The sequence below is a fragment of the Orcinus orca genome, chromosome 9 (assembly GCF_937001465.1).
Source record: "Orcinus orca chromosome 9, mOrcOrc1.1, whole genome shotgun sequence".
In the NCBI taxonomy this organism is placed as follows: domain Eukaryota; kingdom Metazoa; phylum Chordata; class Mammalia; order Artiodactyla; family Delphinidae; genus Orcinus; species Orcinus orca.
The window spans coordinates 29054714-29075391 of NC_064567.1; the positions used below are offsets into that span (position 1 = coordinate 29054714).

The following is a 20678-nucleotide window of genomic DNA, read 5'->3' on the forward strand; positions in this document are numbered from 1 at the left end:
ACTGTCATATCCATGACAGATGAGAAACTTTCATAAGGTCTCCAAACACGCACGTGACGAACTGCAACTCAAATCCAGACAGCATAAATAATGTTTTGATGAAAGTATTTAAGAGAGGTTATTTCACTTAAAGAAAATGTTTCCCTCCCTGTTATTTCTAAAACCTTTGAAATCTGGGTCTCTTAACTTTATCAGGAATTTAATTTTAAAATAACCTATCAGGTCAAGAATTCCACATGCAAAATTTATTTTCCAAATCATTAGGTCTGGAAAGATCATCCTGAAGCATTTGGGAGGTGAGAGGGAGGGGAGGCAGAGGAGGTGAAAAACCCCCCAAAGTCAGTGAAAGTCTGCACCACATTGCTGAAGAATGAGGTTCTGAAGAGTCGGGGGGCCAGTGGGGTGGAGAGGTCTGATGGGCTTTGAAGAGTGAGGTCCTGCTCAGTGTTTTAAACTCATTAGTCCTGCCTAAAAAAAAAGGATGTGGGTAAGAAAGAAAAAAAGAAAGACAAATTAGCAGGATTTTCAAAAGAAATTAAATATGTCAGGCAGCCAGGGGTCCTAACTCTGCCTCGAGGGAACATGTGTCAAACCAGCTTGTAGTTCTGCAATCGGTGAAACTGTCTGCAAGAAATACCCCATCCCTCATTCTTGTTCCTACAATACACGCCTATGGAAGGAAAGGTTAGAGTTGGTCAATTGCATGTGGAAATTTTCTCCACATCACCTAATTGAGACATGGGGCCAACCTTTCTTTGAACAAAAAACCAATCTGGTATAGCCTGCTGAAAGAAAGCACAGCAATGGCTTTGACTAATGAGGACAACTGTAACTGCCCAAATGACGTATTATTAAATTTCGTCCCCTGGACCACCACGACTTACAGCTCACAACCACTTTCTGAGCCCAGGAGCAGAAAGCAACGGTGAGGAAGCGCTGCACAGATGTTTATTTCTAAGGCAATATTAGATTTGGTGGCACTCTGAAAACTATAATAATTGCTGATTCTCTGTGCTCACAGAGATCATTGAAAGACTACACATAATTCCAAAATGTACTATTGTTATATAGATACTAATTTCTTTATCATTAGGACTATAAATCAAATAATATATGGCAATAGCACAGTTGCTGGGACAAAGTAGGTGCTCAATAAACTGAATTACAATCATGTACATTTATGCCAGAAATGAAACTGTCCTTATTATGCTTGTTGCTGCTAGGGATCTTCTGCTTCAGATTATGAGTTACTAGAATAAGAATTTTTTTTAACCTGGGCTTTTTCATATCTCTGAAATTGTACACAGCATTGGCTGTGATTGTACATTATTCCTTGAGACAAAGGGTCAAAACTCTCATGAGATATTCAAAAGGGTACCTGCTTCCTCCAAAAGATGAAGAATCACTGGCTCAGAGACATCATTTGCCTTTCCTTGTCTTATACAGAGCCAAGCTCTGTTGTCTGATGAAGCCAAAAATGTCTTTTTAAAAATAAGTCATGTTCTAGACTTGCTTTGGAGTGGGAGGAGGACTTATAAAACTGCACACCCTAATACCCAAGGTCTCTCCTCTCTCTCACTACCACCCTCGCTATTCTGGTGTGTAACTTTGCTAGAGTTAATCTGGACTTGAGAAATGGGTAAGGAAATGGAGAAGGAGAAATTAAAGATCTAGGGATCCTCTGGAGCCATTAAAGCCCCCAAAGTGGGTATTTAGGAATTGGAGTTATCAAAAAGGGACTCTGTTTATCTGCTTCTCTTTTAACTAAACCTCCTTCAAAGTTTCAAATGTCACATTTGAAATGCGGTAAGTCTAACAGAATATTTTATTTAAAAACCTCCCAGGTTTTTTCTTTTTCTATTTCCCTGTCCAATAATTCTGAAATTAGAAGACTAATTCTTAGAATGTCAAAACATAAACTTCAAACGAACATGACTGTATACAGCAGAAGGTTGCACTCAGGGAAACCTCTGGATGCTGTTGGAAGCCAGGAAGACCCGATTCTCTTCCACAGGGTCTTGGCGCTGCTGCGCTAACGGTAGTAAAAGTTTGTTTCTTCGTGTAAAAGAAGCAGATGTGACTTGGAGAAACATGGAGAAACAGATGTGCTGAGCAAACGTTTTTATTTAAGCGGTAATTTGTCTGACCATAAGTTACATTCACTCAGAGGTGAGTGTTTAACATAACTCGTTTTCACCAACTCAGAAAGATAATTTATAGAAGCACTAAAAGAGATCGTGAATTAAAGAACACACCCCTCTCGTCTTTGCCTGCTTTTTAAGAAAACAATGTTACACAAAATTCCCAAGCCTTTGGTGTCTGTGAAGGCTTACTGGGCACTGAGGTAGCCTCTGCGTTCAGAACGTCTGGGTGTGCAAACTGCTCGTGAAAATAGCAGATCATTCCCCTGGGTGCTACGTGGGCTCATGTAGAACGCCGGTAAAGGGTTGCGCAGGCTTAGCACACAGAACATGAAACAACTGCAGAAGGCTAAGTGCTGAAGTCAAGGGCACTTAAGAAGACTTGAAAGAGTGCCTACGATTGAGGTCATTGCTAAGGAAATGGATGCCTCTGCTGCAGATCCTGCAGAGGGAGGTAGAAGACAAGAGCCAGTTCTCTACCAGGCGCAGTGGCAACCATGCCTACAGCACAAACTACTTTTAGCAGTCCAGGAAAACATCTGAATCTCCTTTAAATTTAGAAGAAAAAAAATGAAATTTTAGGTCCAAGAAAAGTCTCTATTCTCTATAGAGATGAGTCTTTATAGAGATGAATATTAATATATTCATCATTATATCAACACAGTGGTAAAATACAATTTTAAGTATTTTTTTTCCTGAAAGAAGGGGTCCACAAAGGCAAAAGTGCCAGGACCCATGAACCTCAGGCATGCAACCGTGTGGAACAGCCCAGGTCACTCACTGTCCTTTCTAACTCCCAACTCATCATTCCTGTCCTGATTCCTTTACAATTCCAGAATTTCTCGGTACCACAGGCTCCTACTTCTTTTGCTGTCCTCTTTCTTCCCTCATCTCCTTCTCTATACACTAGCAGGTAAGGGGCATCGGGACCAGGAGTTTTCATGATGGTGATGACGACGATGATGCTTACTCAACCTTGACCGAGCACTTGATCATGTACTAGACTTGTGGCAGAACTCTGCATTAATTATCTAGTTGAATCCTCAGAATGGTGCTATAAGATAGGTTCTATTACTAGTTCTATTCTTAAAGATAAGAAAACGGAAGCTTAGGGGAGCTTATAAGCCTTGCGCTAGGAGACACAGCCAATGAGGGCAGTTAGAAGCAGAGCCGGGACCACAGTCAGGCTTCTCTGACAGTGATTATAAGCATGAGCCTTGGAGCCCACGGCTTTTAACCACTAGGTTAGGAAAACGGCCTGAGATGCTTTGTTAAGATGCAGTTTGCCCTGATAAAATAATTTCCACAGAGAAAAGTGACTCTCATCCTAGTTATAGAGCAAGAGCATATTCTGACTTTTACAAAGGAGACATTCTTTTCTACATGTTTAAAAACTAAGTGCAGTATTCGATCAAAGCATTCAGGAGCCTACTTAATTTTCACTCATTAAAGGCAGAGAGATATCATGGGAAGTCATCAGAGGTGGAAATGTACCCTTGAAGAAACTGTTCATGATGCCCTTGAGAAATATCACCAAAATATACAGCATTTAATATAAAATCTAAATAACTATAATAAATATAAAATATGAATAAATTTAAAAAGATAGAAATAAATTAATTTATGTATAAATAAATATTAAAATATAAAATACTTAGCCTAAGACTTAGTTTCCTCGGAGAAGGGGGTAGGGTGGAGTAGATAATAAAAATTAGCTACATTATCTAATCTGCTTGTGAAGATTAAATAAGAGTCTGAAAGGGATTTTTTTCCCCTTGATGACTGTGTCACTGAAGCATTGTCAAATTGTCAGCTCCACAGCACAGCCTTCTCACTGTTATAAAGTACGCGTGAACAAAGGTTTTCTTTAAGTTTTGAAAAAATGTACTGTGGATATTTTAATAGAAACAATAAGGTAGTAAGGTGTGTTAAACAGTGAAAGCGATTAATTGGAAATTGTTCTAATTCTGTAATCAAGCATAACATTAAAAAAAAAGCCTGTGCACTAGAAATCATTTTAACAATGAGTAGCAATAATAGTATTCTGGCTAAGTAGAATTCTAATACGTAAACTATTATAACCTGATTTAAATATTGGATACCAATATAGTCAGATATTAGGATATATAAGGTGTCTAGTAAAATATTAGATATTAGCTCTAAAACTTTCCTCATAGGTAAGACTCTCAATGGGAAGACTCTGCTATCTGATATTACTCACCAAATAAAGATTATGAAGACCTCAGAATTTTGCAGTGACTCCAGACATTATAAAAATTATCACTGTACATGACCACAGAAACAAATTTAGTTAACTAAATTTTAACAAGTTGAATTCTCGCTGAATGAGAGCTTCCCCAAAAGGTCAATTAGATTCTAAGTGTGAGGAGGGCTTTAGATTCTATGGTCCAGAGTAATGATTAAGGGGATAGAATTGCATCAGACCCGTATTCAAATCCCACCTTTGCCACTAATTACATATGTTATGTAGAAAGCCTGAACAAGCTTTCTAACTGTTCTAACAATTCTAAAGTCTTAGTTTCTTCGTATGTTAAAAAAAGGGAGGGGATAAAAAAATCATCTGTTTAGGGTTGTGGAGAACACTAAGTAAGGTAGGAAGGAAAAGTGCTTAACATGATGCCTGGCACATAATAAAAGTTCTATAAATGTTGCACAACTACTCCTCCTCCTTCTGCGGCTGCTGCTGTCCGTGTCTTCCCCTATAGCACATGGCAAATTTCTAAGAGCAGAGTGCAGAGCAGATACTTAAACAGTTGCTGGTTGGGAGCATTTCACTACAACACAGACTCTACTGTTGAAAAATTAAGTCGCATTCCTCTGGTATACTGACGTAAACAAGGTAACTAAAAACCACTAAAATGAGTATTTCAACGATACTACAACTTTGGAATCGCACAAATTTTTATTAAGCAGTCATTGCTAAATGCTATTCTATTCTTTTATTATGGACATTTGCTAACACATTAGACAACTATCATATGAGTTGTTTTATAATTGTCCTTATGTGTTGTTGGAAATGTACAAAAAAATAAATGGGAACATTTTATAAAGCATTTCCAAATGCTATAACTGGAGTCATTCACACATCATTTAATAACTCAGCATCTAGATTGCTAATTAGTGTTTTTGTAAAATAAAGCAGCAAATACCAGTTTTAAATGTGTAGCTAAATGCTGGACGCATCATTCTTTTAAATGGTATTTTTTCTTTCCTTGGTATTTTCCCTTTCTTTATTAATTGAAATGTATTTTAAAATGAAAGCTGCTTCTAGCAAATGGATCCATGAAATGTAGTCTCCTACAGTTTTGCCCTATGACCTTTCTGCAGATTTTATTTATGACTCTATCTGGCACAACACTTTGGAGGCAAAATGTATATGAGACCACAGATCATCTGTGCAAATCAATTTCTGTGGATGCTCTATTGTTATCCATGTCAAAACTTTTTGATTTGGAAGGAGATATTAAAAGAAATATTTCCCCATATGTATTTTAATTTCCTTAGAACATAAATATATCTTCTTAATTCCTATGCATGACATATTCCAGCAATAATAACAGCTTATTACTATCTAAATCTTTCTCCCTAACAGCAAAACATTATGCTATTTATGGATAAATCAACATGAAATAGTCTAGGTAAGTTATTTGACTTTTTATGTTTCATTAAGAATCATGTTTTCTATAATTGAATGCATACTTCTGATTATAATTACATTAGACAGAAAAGATGGCAAATTAATGAGTAGAATAAAGAGCTCTCAGAGTCCTATCACTGACTACAGAAATGATTAAAAATATAAGGATGAAAGCAGATAAGAATAATTCTTCAACATTCAACTTTGAGGGATTACCTTTAAACTATTCATACCTCTAGTAAATCCACTACAGATTTACTAGCTTTACTAGTAGAAAGTAGAAAAGCAGGACGTCTTATTGATCTACATCAGTGGTTCTCACTGATCCTCAAAGATGTCCTCTGAGGGGCTGATTCTGCCTGGGGAGGGGCGTACTACTGGAAAGCTAGTGGATGGAGGCCAGGGATGCCACTCAACATCCTACAGTGCACAAGACAGCTCCCCAGAATGAAGATTATCCAGCCACAATATCAGTAATGCTGAGGTGGAGAAGCCTTGGTCCGAATCTGGTTGCTTTATATCAGTCATGTAAATTAGCCCTTTCCCCTTCACTGATAATAACTAAACTAAGAGTTGCCTCTATAGCTACCATATGCAAATTCCAACTGGCGATATAATTAGAAATAGACACTAAACTCAAATAGTTAATTATGGCTAAGTAGGTACTTAAAATGTTTGATTATGTAAATAATGGAATGTGTATTAACAAATTAATTAAATTATCTTATTATCCACCAAATTGTCATAGTAATTGAGTTTTTAATTGACTGGTATGCCTTATATTCGCTTTCCTCTTCACTGTTAGTCTTTTGGTTAAATAAGAAGATGAATAGTTGATGTCCAGAAGGTGAGAGAATGGGGGAAGGAGAAATTAGGAAACTCAATTAACTGCAAATTGGATTCTCCTCTTTTGGTTACGTGAAGGTGGACTGCTTTTTATGTTTATTTAACATTTAATAATGGAGTCCATTAGGCAAAAATTTAATTTGAAATGTAAGGAGGAATTATAATTTTTCCTCTTAACCAACAAATAAAATATAATTAAGGTTTAATCCATTTCCTTTTAGCTTGCCATGTATAGGCTTTGAGGGATCAAATACATGTATAACAGTCTATCATTTAATGTGCAGCAGTTCAACTCTGGATTTCAAACTTAAAAATATAACGAAGGCACTACAGTTGTTGGAAAAAAAAAGAAAAAGAACAATTTGGAAGGCCAAAAATTTGATAGAAGATTAGAAATGTTATCCCTCACTTTTTGTATTCTACACTTCATCATAGCATCAGTTTGCCATGAAACCTAAAGACTCTAATGAGATTAAGCATAAAAGATAAATAAGGGAAAGGTCTCTGATTAGAATTTTAACTGGAGCCCATGTGAGAAAATCCTACCTCTGCTATTGAATCCTACCAGCTCCCGAGGCCTCTCATGCCTAGTTAAGTGTCTAAAATAATCCACATTATTCATTCATTATCTTTTCATTCATTTTATGGTTTCTAAAAGGAAGGCTAAAAAAATAGTGGTACTAATTAGACACTTTTCCATTTTATATACTAGAGTACTGCGGATGGACCACCCATTAAACTTTAAGACCTTCTGGAAAGGACTCTTATAAGTGACTGAAATACTTTTCTGCAATCATCTGTAGGATATATCCCACAAGAATTTTCTAATATTTTTCTTGATATTATAGTAACACATTCCTAATATAACCTATTGCCCAAGTTAATTGGATGATAATTAACTTCTTTCTGATCAGTATATTTGAGAAGGGAGGCATGTCTTGGAATATATTACATACTTCCCCACTAATGTATTTTTCTTATATTATTGAGGTATAATTTATATTTAGTATACATAATTTATATATAGCCAAACATACTTATAAGTATTATACACAGTTAATTGCACAAATCTGAAGTGCACAATTAAATTTTTATATATCTATACACCACCTGGTTATATATGTAACCACCACCCAGATTAAGATATAGGACATGGGCTTCCCTGGTGGCGCAGTGGTTGAGAGTCTGCCTGCCGATTCAGGGGATGCGGGTTCATGCCCCGGTCCGGGAGGATCCCACGTGCCGTGGAGCGGCTGGGCCCGTGAGCCATGGCCGCTGAGCCTGCGCGTCCGGGGCCTCTGCTCTGCAACGCGAGAGGCCACAGCGGTGAGAGGCCCACGTACCGCAAAAAAAAAAAAGATATAGGACATTTGCCCAAAAAGTTTCCTCATGCTTAGAAGCTCCCACACTTTCTAGGTAACAACTATTTTGATTTCTATCACCACGGATTAGTTTTGACTGTTCTTAAACTTCATATAAATGAATTATAGTATGTCTTTTTATGTCTGGCTTCTTTTTCTCGACATAATGTGTTGGAGGTTTACCCATGTTTGTGTGTATCAATAGTTAATTTATTTTTAAATGTCTCAAAAGTATTACATTGAATTTGTTTATCTCTTTTCTTATTGAACTTTTTCTAGCTTTTAGATTTTATAAAACTGATATGAAGATTTCTTGTGCTTAAATGAAAAGAGCTATCAAGCCATGAAAAGATGTGGAGGAAACTTAAATGCATCACTAAGTGAAAGAAGCCAACCTGAGAAGTTACATACTGTATGATCCCAACTGTATGACATTCTAAAACAGCTAAAGCTATGGAGACAATGAAAAACAATCAGTAGCTGCCAGGGGTTGGTCGGCAGTGGGAGAGATTAATAGGTGGAGCACAGAAGATTTTCAGGGCAGTGAAAATACTTTGTATGATTTTACAATGTTGGATCCATGTCATTATACATTTGTCCCAACCCATAGAATGTATAACACAAGGAGTAAACCCTAAGGTAAACTATGGACTTTGGGTGATTATGATGTGTCAATGCAGGTTCATCCCTGGTAAAAAATGTACCATTCTGATGAGTGATGTTGATAACGAGAGGCTATGTATATGTGGGGCTGGGTGTATGTGGGCAATCTCTGTACCTTCTTCTCATTTATTGTAAACTTAAAACTGCTCTAAAAAATAAAATGCTTTAAAAGTTAAAAAAAAAAGATTTCTTGGATATATCTTTGATGGAACTATGACTTCATTTATCTTGGGTATGCAGTTAGCAGGATTGCTGTGTCATAGGATGTTAGCTATATGTTAGTTATACTAATACTGGCAACTTTTTCCAAAACGGGCAAACATTTGACACTCCCCCCAGCAGCGTATGAACGAAAGCTTGCTCTATGTCCTCTCCAACACTTTGTATTGTTAGTCCTTTTAGTGTTTTTCACTGTGGTGGGTTGGTAGTGGTATCTCATTGTCATTTTAACTTGCATTTCCCTGATGACTGATGGAATTGAGCATCTTTTCATATGCTTCTTGGCCATTGGGTTATCTTCTTCTTGTAAAGTAAGTGCCTTTCCATCTCAGCCTCATAATTTTCTGGCAACTTTTCTTGACCTTTTTTTCCCTAGCTCACGGGGAGTTGCAAACTCTAAAAAAAAATCAGATGGCACCAACAGACCAAAGGGTCACCCAGCAGTCCAGCTTCCAGGCTTTTGCCCTCACTCATCCCACCTAAGGATCCCTGGTTTGTGTGAAGGGGGCTTCTCCCCATCATCCTCCAAAGGGCGGTTCTTCCTGCCAGCAGACGAGGCCAATACCACTTTCTGGGGGACAGTAGCACCTGCTTCGCTAGTTTATTCTTTCTCTTTGGGCTCAGGAGGAAGGTTCCCGCCAATGTTAGTGGAGCCTAAAGCGTACTTGACTAGACAACTGGAATCAGGCAATCGGGGACGGCAAGCTCCAGGGGTCTGAATCCTCACTGGAGTCCACAGGGGCAGGTCCGCTCCTCAGTGGAAGACGTGGCGGCCTGCAGTTGCAGAGCCCAGAGCCGAGCAGACAGGCACGGGCAAGGACTGGGGCCACTCCTCCTTCTGTGGGTCCCACACCCCAACCCCACCAAGCCAGCCCACCCTGGCACAAGGCGACCTCAGCAGCAGTGTACTTTAATCACAGGACTTCGCAATACACCAACGGTCAACGAGACTTCTCATTTTATTAACATCAAGGAAACTCAAAAATCATCTAATCCAATTCCTCATCTGTTCCTTGAGAGATGGATTTCCAGTTGATGCTTGAATACTTCCTGGGACAGAAAAGTCTCCACCCGTGAGGGAGCCAGGAGGCAACGTAATACAACATGGACTTTGGAACTAGGCACAACTGGATCTGAATCCAAGCCTTGCCACTCACTAACTATGTGACCTTGGGCAATTTCTTTAACCCCTCTGATCTTTGGGGTTTCTCTTCTGAAACCGAGGGCTAAGAGCAGAATTCAATCTATAAGGATGCTGTAAGGATTAAAGAGACTATAACTAAATCGAAAGCATTTACAACAGAGCCTGGCACATAGTAAATGACAGTCAATAATACCTATTTGGGAGCAGTTTTGACCTTTAAAGAACTCTTTTTTATACAACTTGGATCAAAACTCCTACACCTAAATCCAAGTTACAGCTTCTAGCGTGACATCAAATAAACTCATTTTAGTTTCCAGTGGAAGGGACAGCCCCAGACAGTGTCACAGGATTGGGAAGCATGTCTGGGGAAGGGTAAATAGGCCAGGTTAGCAGAAGCATAAAATACACTGACAAACAATGAGACATGAGGCTGAAAAAACATATGGACCAACATGAGAGAAGTGAATGACCATCAGAGGGACAGCCTGGAGCATTTCTGGCAAAGCCTATGTATGACAGAGTGCGCTTTAAGTTGATCAAGATCAAGCTTGCAAAACTGAACTGGAAAAGAGTCAGACAGATACAGGGAAACAAAGCTGGGGACTATTTTAGTATTTGAGTCAACAAGTAACAAGAACTGAACCAGAATAGTGTCATAAGAAGGACAAAGAAAGGATAAATCAGAGACAAGTGCGCAAATCCTGCAGATTCCACCTCTGCAACATCCCTTTCTTCTCATGGTATCATCTCCATTCCTACTGACACCTCTCTAGATATTTATCATGTATATAATTACAATTAAATGTACAAAGGTCTCTTCAAATGACAGCCAGGTAGGAATATATATTCCTGAAATGAATGTCAGTGTTCAAAGATCCAGCATAAGGATTTTACACTTTTATGAACACGTAGAAGTTTAAAAAATTTTAAATGCGTTTTGCATATAGCAGAATAATGAATGAGTCATTTACCATGTTTAAGTTTAGAGTGGAACCAAAATATACAGCTATGCCAATAATTGTAACACAATTACATTTCAAAAGATACAGCAAAAATTCAATAGCACAAACCTAACGTGAAAAGTGAAAAGTAAAAATACATTCTTTCATGTCCTAATGTAGAAATTTTATTTTACTTTGTAACTTTTATTATATATTTACTCCATATAAAAGTCAAGTTTACTGACCAGTAAAAATGTAGTTACCTATAGAGACTTTTAAAAATTAAAATCTACATTAAAATTAAATCTATGGTGCTTTTTGAAGTAAAAATAATTGTCGTTGGTAACCATAAATATTCTGGAAAAAATCATTCATACTCTTAGCTTTCCCTCAAAGATGATTTATTTTAAGAGCTAGTTTCTATATAAAATATTAGAGTCAGAAAGAGAAAAATGGAAAAACAGAGTCACATACTAGAGAAGGTGAGAATATTTAGTTGGACATAACTACACACACACCGCATACACACACTTAGGCAAAAACACACCTCCCTCTAGGTTTTGGTTCCCTCCCTCCCTTTTTGGTGTGGCTCTATAATTTGTTTTCAGCTTGGAAAAAGACTGAGGTATAGCAACCCTAAGAAAGCAAACTGAAAAGTAGATAGCTGATAGATAATCTTGAAGTCTTCTCCATAGTCTAGACCCCTGTTTGCCCAACTCTGTTCCACAGAAGAATATCAATAGGTAGTCCATTAAAAAGATGTCAAATAAGTTTGGAAATGCTGGACACTACATATTTTTCTTTTGAAAGTCCACCATTTAAATAAGTATCTGAAACGTTCAAAGAAGTTCTACAGTAAAGAAACCTACTTAATTTTGTTTAATCCATAGCTTCATAACCATACAACACTACTTTTTCCTATCTTTTTTTTTTAACATCTTTATTGGAGTATAATTGCTTTACAATGGTGTGTGAGTTTCTGCTTTATAACAAAGTGAATCAGCTATACGTATACATATATCCCCATATCCCCTCCCTCTTGCATCTCCCTCCCACCCTCCCTATCCCAGTCCTCTAGGTGGTCACAAAGCACCGAGCTGATCTCCCTGTGCTATGTGGCTGCTTCCCACTAGCTATCTATTTTACGTTTGGTAGTGTATATATGTCCATGCCACTCTCTCACTTTGTCCCAGCTTACCCTTCCCCCTCCCCATGTCCTCAAGTCCATTCTCTACCTCTGCGTCATTATTCATGTCCTGCACCTAAGTTCTTCAGAACCATCTTTTTATTTTTTAGATTCCATATATATGTGTCAGCATACAGTATTGGTTTTTCTCTTTCTGACTTACTTCACTCTGTATGACAGTCTTTAGGTCCATCCACCTCACTACAAATAACTCAATTTTGTTTACTTTTCTGGCTGAGTAATATTCCATTGTATGTATGTGCCACATCTTCTTTATCCATTCATCTGTGGATGGACACTTAGGTTGCTTCCATGTCCTGCCTATTGCAAATAGTGCTGCAATGAACATTGTGGTACATGACTCTTTTTGAATTATGGTTTTCTCAGGGTATATGCCCAGTAGTGGGATTCCTGGGTCATGGTAGTTCTATTTGTAGTTTTTTAAGGAACCTCCATACTGTTCTCCATAGTGGCTGTACCTATTCACATTCCCACCAGCAGTGCAAGAGTGTTCCCTTTTCTCCACACCCTCTCCAGCATTTATTGTTTCTAGATATTTTGATGATGGCCATTCTGACTGGTGTGAAATGATATCTCATCGTAGTTTTGATTTGCATTTCTCTAATGATTAATGATGTTGAGCATTCTTTCATGTGTTTGTCGGCAATCTGTATATCTTCTTTGGAGAAATGTCTATTTAGGTCTTCTGCCCATTTTTGGATTGGGTTGTTTGTTTTTTTGTTATTGAGCTGCATGAGCTGCTTATAAATTTTGGAGATTAATCCTTTGTCAGTTGCTTCATTTGCAAATATTTTCTCCCATTCTGAGGGTTGTCTTTTCATCTTGTTTATGGTTTTCTTTGCTCTGCAAAAGCTTTTACGTTTCATTAGGTCCCATTTGTTTATTTTTGTTTTTATTTCCATTTCTCTAGGAGGTGGGTCAAAAAGGATCTTGCTGTGACTTATGCCATAGAGTGTTCTGCCTATGTTTTCCTCTAAGAGTTTTATAGTGTCTGGCCTTGCATTTAGGTCTTTAATCCATTTTGAGCTTATTTTTCTGTACGGTGTTAGGGAGTGTTCTAATTTCATTCTTTTAGATGTAGCTGTCCAGTTTTCCCAGCACCACTTATTGAAGAGGCTGTCTTTTCTCCACTGTATATTTTTGCCTCCTTTATCAAAAATAAGGTGACCATATGTGCATGGGTTTATCTCTGGGTTTTCTATTATGTTCCATTGATCTATATTTCTGTATTTGTGCCAGTACCATACTGTCTTGATTACTGTAGCTTTGCAGTATAGTCTGAAGTCCGGGATCCTGATTCCTCCAGCTCCGTTTTTCTTTCTTAAGATTGCTTTGGCTATTCGGGGTCTTTTGTGTCTCCATACAAATTGTGAAATTTTTTGTTCTAGTTCTGTGAAAAATGCCATTGATAGTTTGATGGGGATTGCCTTGAATCTGTAGATTGCTTTGGGTAATATAGTCATTTTCACAATGTTGACTCTTCTAATCCAAGAACATGGTATACCTCTCCATCTGTTTGTATCATCTACAATTTCTTTCATCAGTGTATTTTATTCTTTTTGTTGCAATGGTAAATGGGAATGTTTCCTTAATTTCTCTTTCAGATTTTTCATCATTAGTGTATAGGAATGCAAGAGATTTCAGTGCATTAATTTTGTATCCTGCTACTTTACCAAATTCATTGATTAGCTCTAGTAGTTTTCTGGTACAGTCTTTAGGATTCTCTGTGTACAGTATCATGTCATCTGCAAACAGTGACAGTTTTACTTTTTCTTTTCCGATTTGGATTCCTTTTATTTCTTTTTCTTCTCTGATCGCTGAGGCTAAAACTTCCAACGCTATGTTGAATAACAGTGGTGAGAGTGGAAAACCTTGTCTTGTTCCTGATCTTAGTGGAAGGATTTCAGTTTTTCACCGTTGGGAACGATGTTGGCTGTGGGTTTGTCATATATGGCCCTTATTATGTTGAGGTAGGTTCCCTCTATGCCTACTTTCTGGGGCTTTTTTTTAATCATAAATGGGTGTTGAATTTTGTCGAAAGTTTTTTCTGCACCTATTGAGATGATCATATGGTTTTTCTCTTTCAATTTGCTAATATGGTTTATCATATTGATTGATTTGCATGAAGAATCCTTGCATTCCTGGGATAAACCTCACTTGATCATGGTGTATGATCCTTTTAATGTGCTGTTGGATTCTGTTTGCTAGTATTTTGTTGAGGATTTTTGTATCTATGTTCATCAGTGATATTGGCCTGTATTTTCTTTCTTTCTGACATCTTTGTCTGGTTTTGGTATCAGGGTGATGGTGGCCTTGTAGATAGAGCTTGGGAGTGTTCTTCCCTCTGTTGTATTTTGTAAGAGTTTGAGAAGGATGGGTGTTAGCTCTTCTCTAAATCTTTGATAGAATTCGCCTGTGAAACCATCTGGCCCTGGGCTATTGTTTGTTGGAGGATTTTTAATCACAGTCTCAATTTCAGTGCTTGTGATTGGTCTGTTTATATTTTCTATTTCTTCCTGGTTCAGTCTCAGAAGGTTGTGCTTTTCTAACAATTTGTCCATTTCTTCCAGGGTGTCCATTTTATTGGCACAGAATTGCTTGTAGAAATCTCATGATCCTTTGCATTTCTGCAGTGTCAGTTGTTACTTCTCCTTTTTAATTTCTAATTCTATTGATTTGAGTCTTCTCCCTTTTTTTCTTGATGAGTCTACCTAATGGTTTATCAATTTTGTTTATCTTCTAAAAGAAACAGCTTCATTTTTACTGTTCTTTGTTATCATTTCCTTCATTTCTTTTTCATTTATTTCTGATCTGATCTTTGTGATTTCTTTCCTTCTGCTAACTTTGGGGGTTTTTTGTTCTTCTTTCTCTACTTGCTTTAAGTGTAAGGTCAGGTTGTTTATTTGAGATGTGTCTTATTTCTTGAGGTAGGATTGCATTGCTATAAAATTCCCTCTTAGAACTGCTTTTGCTGCATCCTGTAGGTTTTGGGTCATCGTGTTATCATTGTCATTTGTTTCTAGGCATGTTTTTATTTTCACTTTGATTTCTTCAGTGATCTCTTGGTTATGAAGTAGTGTACTGTTTAGCTTCCATGTGTTTGTAGATTTTACATTTTTTTCCCTGTAATTGATATCTCGTCTCAGCATTGTGGTTGGAAAAGATAACTGATATGATTTGAATTTTCTTAAATTTATCAAGACTTGATTTGTGACCCAAGATATGATCTATCCTGGAGAATGTTCCATGAGCACTTGCAAAGAAAGTGTATTCTGTTGTTTTTGGATGGAATGTCCTATAAATGTCAATTAAGTCCATCTTATTTAATATATCATTTAAAGCTTGTGTTTCCTTAGTTATTTTCATTGTGGATGATCTGTCCATTGGTGTAAGTGGGCTGTTAAAGTCCCCTACTATGATTGTGTTACTGTCGATTTCCCCTTTTATGGCTGTTAGCATTTGCCTTATGTACTGAGGTGCTCCTATGCTGGGTGCATAAATACTTACAATTGTTATATATTCTTCGTGGATTGATTCCTTGCTCATTATGTAGTGTCCTTCTTTGTCTCTTATAACAGTCTATATTTTAAAGTCTATTTTGTCTGATATGAGAATTGCTACTCCAGCTTTCTTTTGATTTCCATTTGCATGGAATATGTTTTCCATCCCCTCACTTTCAGTCTGTATGTGTCCCTTGGTCTGAAGTGGGTCTCTTGGAGACAGCATGTATACGGGTCTTGTTTTTGTAACCATTCAGCCAGTCTGTGTCTTTTGGTTGGAGCATTTAATCCATTTACATGTAAGGTAATTATCGATATGTATGTTCCTATTACCATTTTCTTAATTCTTTTGGGTTTGTTATTGTAGGTCTTTTCCTTCTCTTGTGTTTCCTGCCTCGAAAAGTTCCTTTAACCTTTGTTGTAAAGCTGGTTTGGTGGTGCTGAATTCTCTTAGCTTTTGCTTGTCTGTAAAGGTTTTAATTTCTCCATCAAATCTGAATGAGATCCTTGCTGGGAAGAATAATCTTGGTTGTAGCTTTTTCCTTTTCATCAATTTAAATACGTCCTGCTACTCCCTTCTGGCTTGCAGAGTTTCTGCTGAAATATCAGCTGTTACCTTATGGGGATTCCCTTGTATGTTATTTGTTGCTTTTCCCTTGCTGCTTTTAATATTTTTTCTTTGTACCTTAATTTTTGATAGTTTGATTAATATGTGTCTTGGTGTGTTTCTCCTTGGATTTATCCGGTATGGGACTCTCTGCGCTTCCTGGACTTGATTAACTATTTCCTTTCCCAAATTAGGGAAGTTTTCAACTATAATCTCTTCAAATATTTTCTCAGTCTCTTTCTTTTTCTCTTCTTCTTCTCGCACCCCTATAATTAGAATGTTCATGCATTTAATGTTGTCCCAGAGGTCTCTGAGACTATCCTCAATTCTTTTCATTCTCTTTTCTTTATTCTGCTCTGCAGTAGTTATTTCCACTATTTTATCTTCCACGTCACTTATCCGTTCTTCTGCCTCAGTTATTCTGCTATTGATTCCTTCTAGAGAATTTCTAATTTCATTTATTGTGTTGTTCATCATTGTTTGCTTGCTCTTTAGTTCTTCTAGGTCCTTGTTAAACGTTTCCTGTATTTTCTCCATTCTATTTCCAAGATTTTGGATCATCTTTACTATCATTACTCTGAATTCTGTTTCACGTAGACTGCCTATTTCCCCTTCATTTGTTAGGTCTGATGGGTGTTTACCTTGCTCTTTCATCTGCTGTGTGTTTCTCTGTTTTCTCATTTTGCTTAACTTTCTGTGTTTGGGGTCTCCTTTTCACAGGCTGCAAGTTCGTAGTTCCTGTTGTTTTTGGTGTCTGCCCCCAGCAGGTAAGGTTGGTTCAGTGGCTTGTGTAGGCTTCCTGGTGGAGGGGACTGGTGCCCGTGTTCTGGTGGATGAGGCTGGGTCTTGCCTTTCTGGGGGGCAGGACCGCATCCGGTGGTGTGTTTTGGGGTGTCTGTGACCTTATTATGATTTTAGGCAGCCTCTCTGATAACAGATGGGGTTGTGTTCCTGTCTTGCTAGTTGTTTGGCATAGGGTATCTAGCACTGTAGCTTGCTGGTCGTTGAGTGGGGCTGGGTCTTTGCGTTGAGATGGAGATCTCTGGAAGATTTTCGCCGTTTGATATTATGCGGAGCTGGGAGGTCTCTGGTGGACCAATGTCCTGAACTCAGCTCTCCCACCTCAGAGGCACAAGCCTGACACCAGGCTGGAGCACCAAGACCCTGTCAGCCACACGGCTCAGAAGAAAAGGGAGAAAAAGAGAAAGAAAGAAAAAATAAAATAAAATAAAATAAAAAAGTTATTAAAATAAAAAATAATTAGTAAAAATTAAAAAAAATTTTAATAAAAAAAGAAAAAAAAGGAACGAAAGAAGAGAGCAACCAAACCAAAAACAAATCCACCAATGATAACAAGCGCTAAAAACTGTATTAAAAAAAGAAAACGGACAGGCAGACCCTAGGTCAAATGGTAAAAGCAAAGCTATACAGACAAAATCACACAAAGAAGCATACACATTCACACTCACAAAAAGAGAAAAAGGAAATATATATATATATATATGTATATATGTAAGAGACAAAGGAAGAGAGCAACCGAATCAATAAACAAATCTACCAGTGATAATAAACTCTAAATCCTAAACTAAGATAAACATAAAACCAGAAACCAGTCAGTCACATACAGCAAACCCCAAGTGTACAGCCTCTCCCAAAGCCCACTGCCTCAATTTTGGTATGATTCATTGTCTATTGAGGTATTCCACAGATGCAGGGCACATCAAGTTGATTGCGGAGCTTTAATCCGCTGCTTCTGAGGCTGCTGGGAGGTGTTTCCCTTTCTCTTTGTTCTCACAGCTCCCAGGGGCTCGGCTTTGGATTCGGCCCGCCTCTGCGTGTAGGTCACCGGAGGGCGCATCTGTTCTTCGGTCAAACAGGACAGGGTTAAAGGAGCCGCTGATTTGGGAGCTCTGGCTCACTCAGGCCGCGGGGAGGAAGGGGCACGTAGTGCGGGGCGTGTCTGCGGCCGCAGAGGCCTGCGTGACGTTGCACCAGCCTGAGGCGTGCCGTGCGTTCTCCCGGGGAAGTTGTCCCTGGATCTCGGGACCCTGGCAGCGGCGGGCTGCACAAGCTCCCCGGAAGGGGGGTGTGGATAGTGACCTGTGCTCGCACACAGGCTTCTTGGTGGCGGCAGCAGCAGCCTTAGCATCTCATGCCCGTCTCTGGGGTCCGCGCTTTTAGCCGCGGCTCGCGCCCGTCTCTGGAGCTCCTTTAAGCAGCGCTCTTAATCCCCTCTCCTCGCGCACCAGGAAACAAAGAGGGAAGAAAAAGTCTCTTGCCTCTTCGGCAGGTCCAGACTTTTCCCCGGACTCCCTCCCGTTCAGCCGTGGCGCACTAACCCCCAGCAGGCTGTGTTCACGCCACCAGTCCTCTCCCGGTGCTCCGACCGAAGCCCGAGCCTCGACTCCCAGACCCGCCCGCCCTGGCAGGTGAGCAGACAAGCCTCTCAGGCTGGTGAGTGCCGGTCGGCCCCGATCCTCTGTGCAGGAATCTCTCCGCTTTGCCCTCCGCACCCTTGTTGCTGCGCTCTCCTCCGTGGCTCTGAAGCTTCCCCGCTCTGCTACCCACAGTCTCCTCCCGTGAAGGGGCTTCCTAGTGTGTGGAAACCTTTCCTCCTTCACAGCTCCCTCCCACTGACAATTGGAGCAGAGACTTCTAAGTGTCAATGCAAGGTGTACCTGCAGGAACAGGCAGGACCAAGGTATGAAGGAGCTAACAGGGGCTGAGGGGAGACATCATAGCGGGAAGCACACCTTGGAAGCAACCTCTGAAGCAACCTTTCTTTTATATTTTCTTGAAAAATAAAAATCTCAGCAATGAGTACCCTTACAAAATGGTGTTAAATACTTGAGAAGAGATGAGATTGTGGTGGTGGTGGGCAGAGGGGAGAGAACACTCTATATGGCCACTACATTTAGGAAAACATGGTATCCATCCTACTCACTGAGGCCCAGTCAGCCATTTCTCTCGTTTATTAACCATCTGTGGTTAATGCTCCCACTAGCATATCAATCACTGAGATACGACATAGGTGCAATTATTCTAAGTGGATTAGTAGATATGGTAAGAGTATCAATTACTACTTCCCTGGAATCACTTGTATGATGTACGCAAATACAGAAGGTTATACACAGACTCCTAAAAAATGAAAACACAGAAGAAAGAACCACCAAATAAGACAAAGTCTCTGGGTAATGTTCACCCTCCTCCAAAATCAACAGGGCTACAGAATGGTATGTGTTGCTCACTGGAGCAACTGCAAACTTTAGAAATGATTAAGGTACAAGAAGTGAAGGCGAAATGTATCTACCCAAGGAAATTTAATTTCATTCATCTGGTATCCCTTTTGTAAAATAGTTTCATAAATTTTCCTCTTATTCTTTAAAACAAATTCCACTGAATCTAGTTTAAAATTTCAAAGTAGTTCCAGGGACAAATCCAAGAAACACAGCACAATTTAAACAGGAAATGTAAAACCAATTTCATAACTAAGTGCGAGTACTCAGACATTTTTTTCAATATTAACCACAATAAATCCACTGCACACTATAAGTGCAGGGAATAGCCACCACACTTAAAAGAAAATCACTCACAAAAAGGTATCTTAGATACCTGGCTGGTATTCTTTTTTGAAATGAGACCACAATTATTTGGATTTGAAAGCATCCACTTTTTTCTAATAATTTTCATTTGGCCTTTTTCACCTGGGTTAAAGGATCACTCCCAATTCAACCCATGTGCAAATGTAAAATTCACTTACCTGCACAAAACCGCATGCTGCGAAGTCCTCAAACAAAGGCAGACTTGGACGGTCTTCTCTATAGATGGTGAGTTTGTATGTGATCAGGGTCTCACCTTGGATTGGAGATTCATCCACCACAAGCATTGAGATTGTGTTCATCCCTAAGCCCAGAGGGTAGTTGGCAAAGCTGGAGAGAGAATGAGAGAGACAACCCAAATTGACTCATACATCAATATTTATTAAATCTATACAATTTTCATTAAAAACAGATAAGATCTGCACCATTTCATAAGAAACCTAAAATGTGAAAAAACTATTTTAACTTATGTTTCATTGTGCTTTGGTATGCCAAGAGTTATCTTGCAGAGCAAGTCATGTCCCCTATCAATTACAGGGAAGGGAACTAATATTATTAACCACCTGTCAGGGTCATATATTATCTCATTTAATACTCACAACTCCATACAAAAACTATGATACTTCCCATTTTAAATATAGTAGAGTATGGTAGAGTCAGGGTTGGGATCCAGGTTGGCCTGACTTGAATCCTCTTTTCTTTCTATTATACTTTCTGAGCTCCCAGGAATGCTGGGTGCATTTCTTTCCATATAACATAGGAATATGAGTATATTTCTTGCCGTGGACATGG

General features: G+C 38.8%; 1 protein-coding gene across 1 annotated transcript in view; it reads right to left on the minus strand.

The window, feature by feature from the left end:
- CPED1 (cadherin like and PC-esterase domain containing 1) overlaps nucleotides 1-20678 on the minus strand; it is a 297515-nt gene that overhangs the window by 138526 nt on the left and 138311 nt on the right. Inside the window, exon 15 of the mRNA XM_033420398.2 lies at nucleotides 20048-20216. Coding sequence (XP_033276289.1) covers nucleotides 20048-20216 — 169 coding nt within the window. The remainder of the gene's footprint in view (nucleotides 1-20047; nucleotides 20217-20678) is intronic.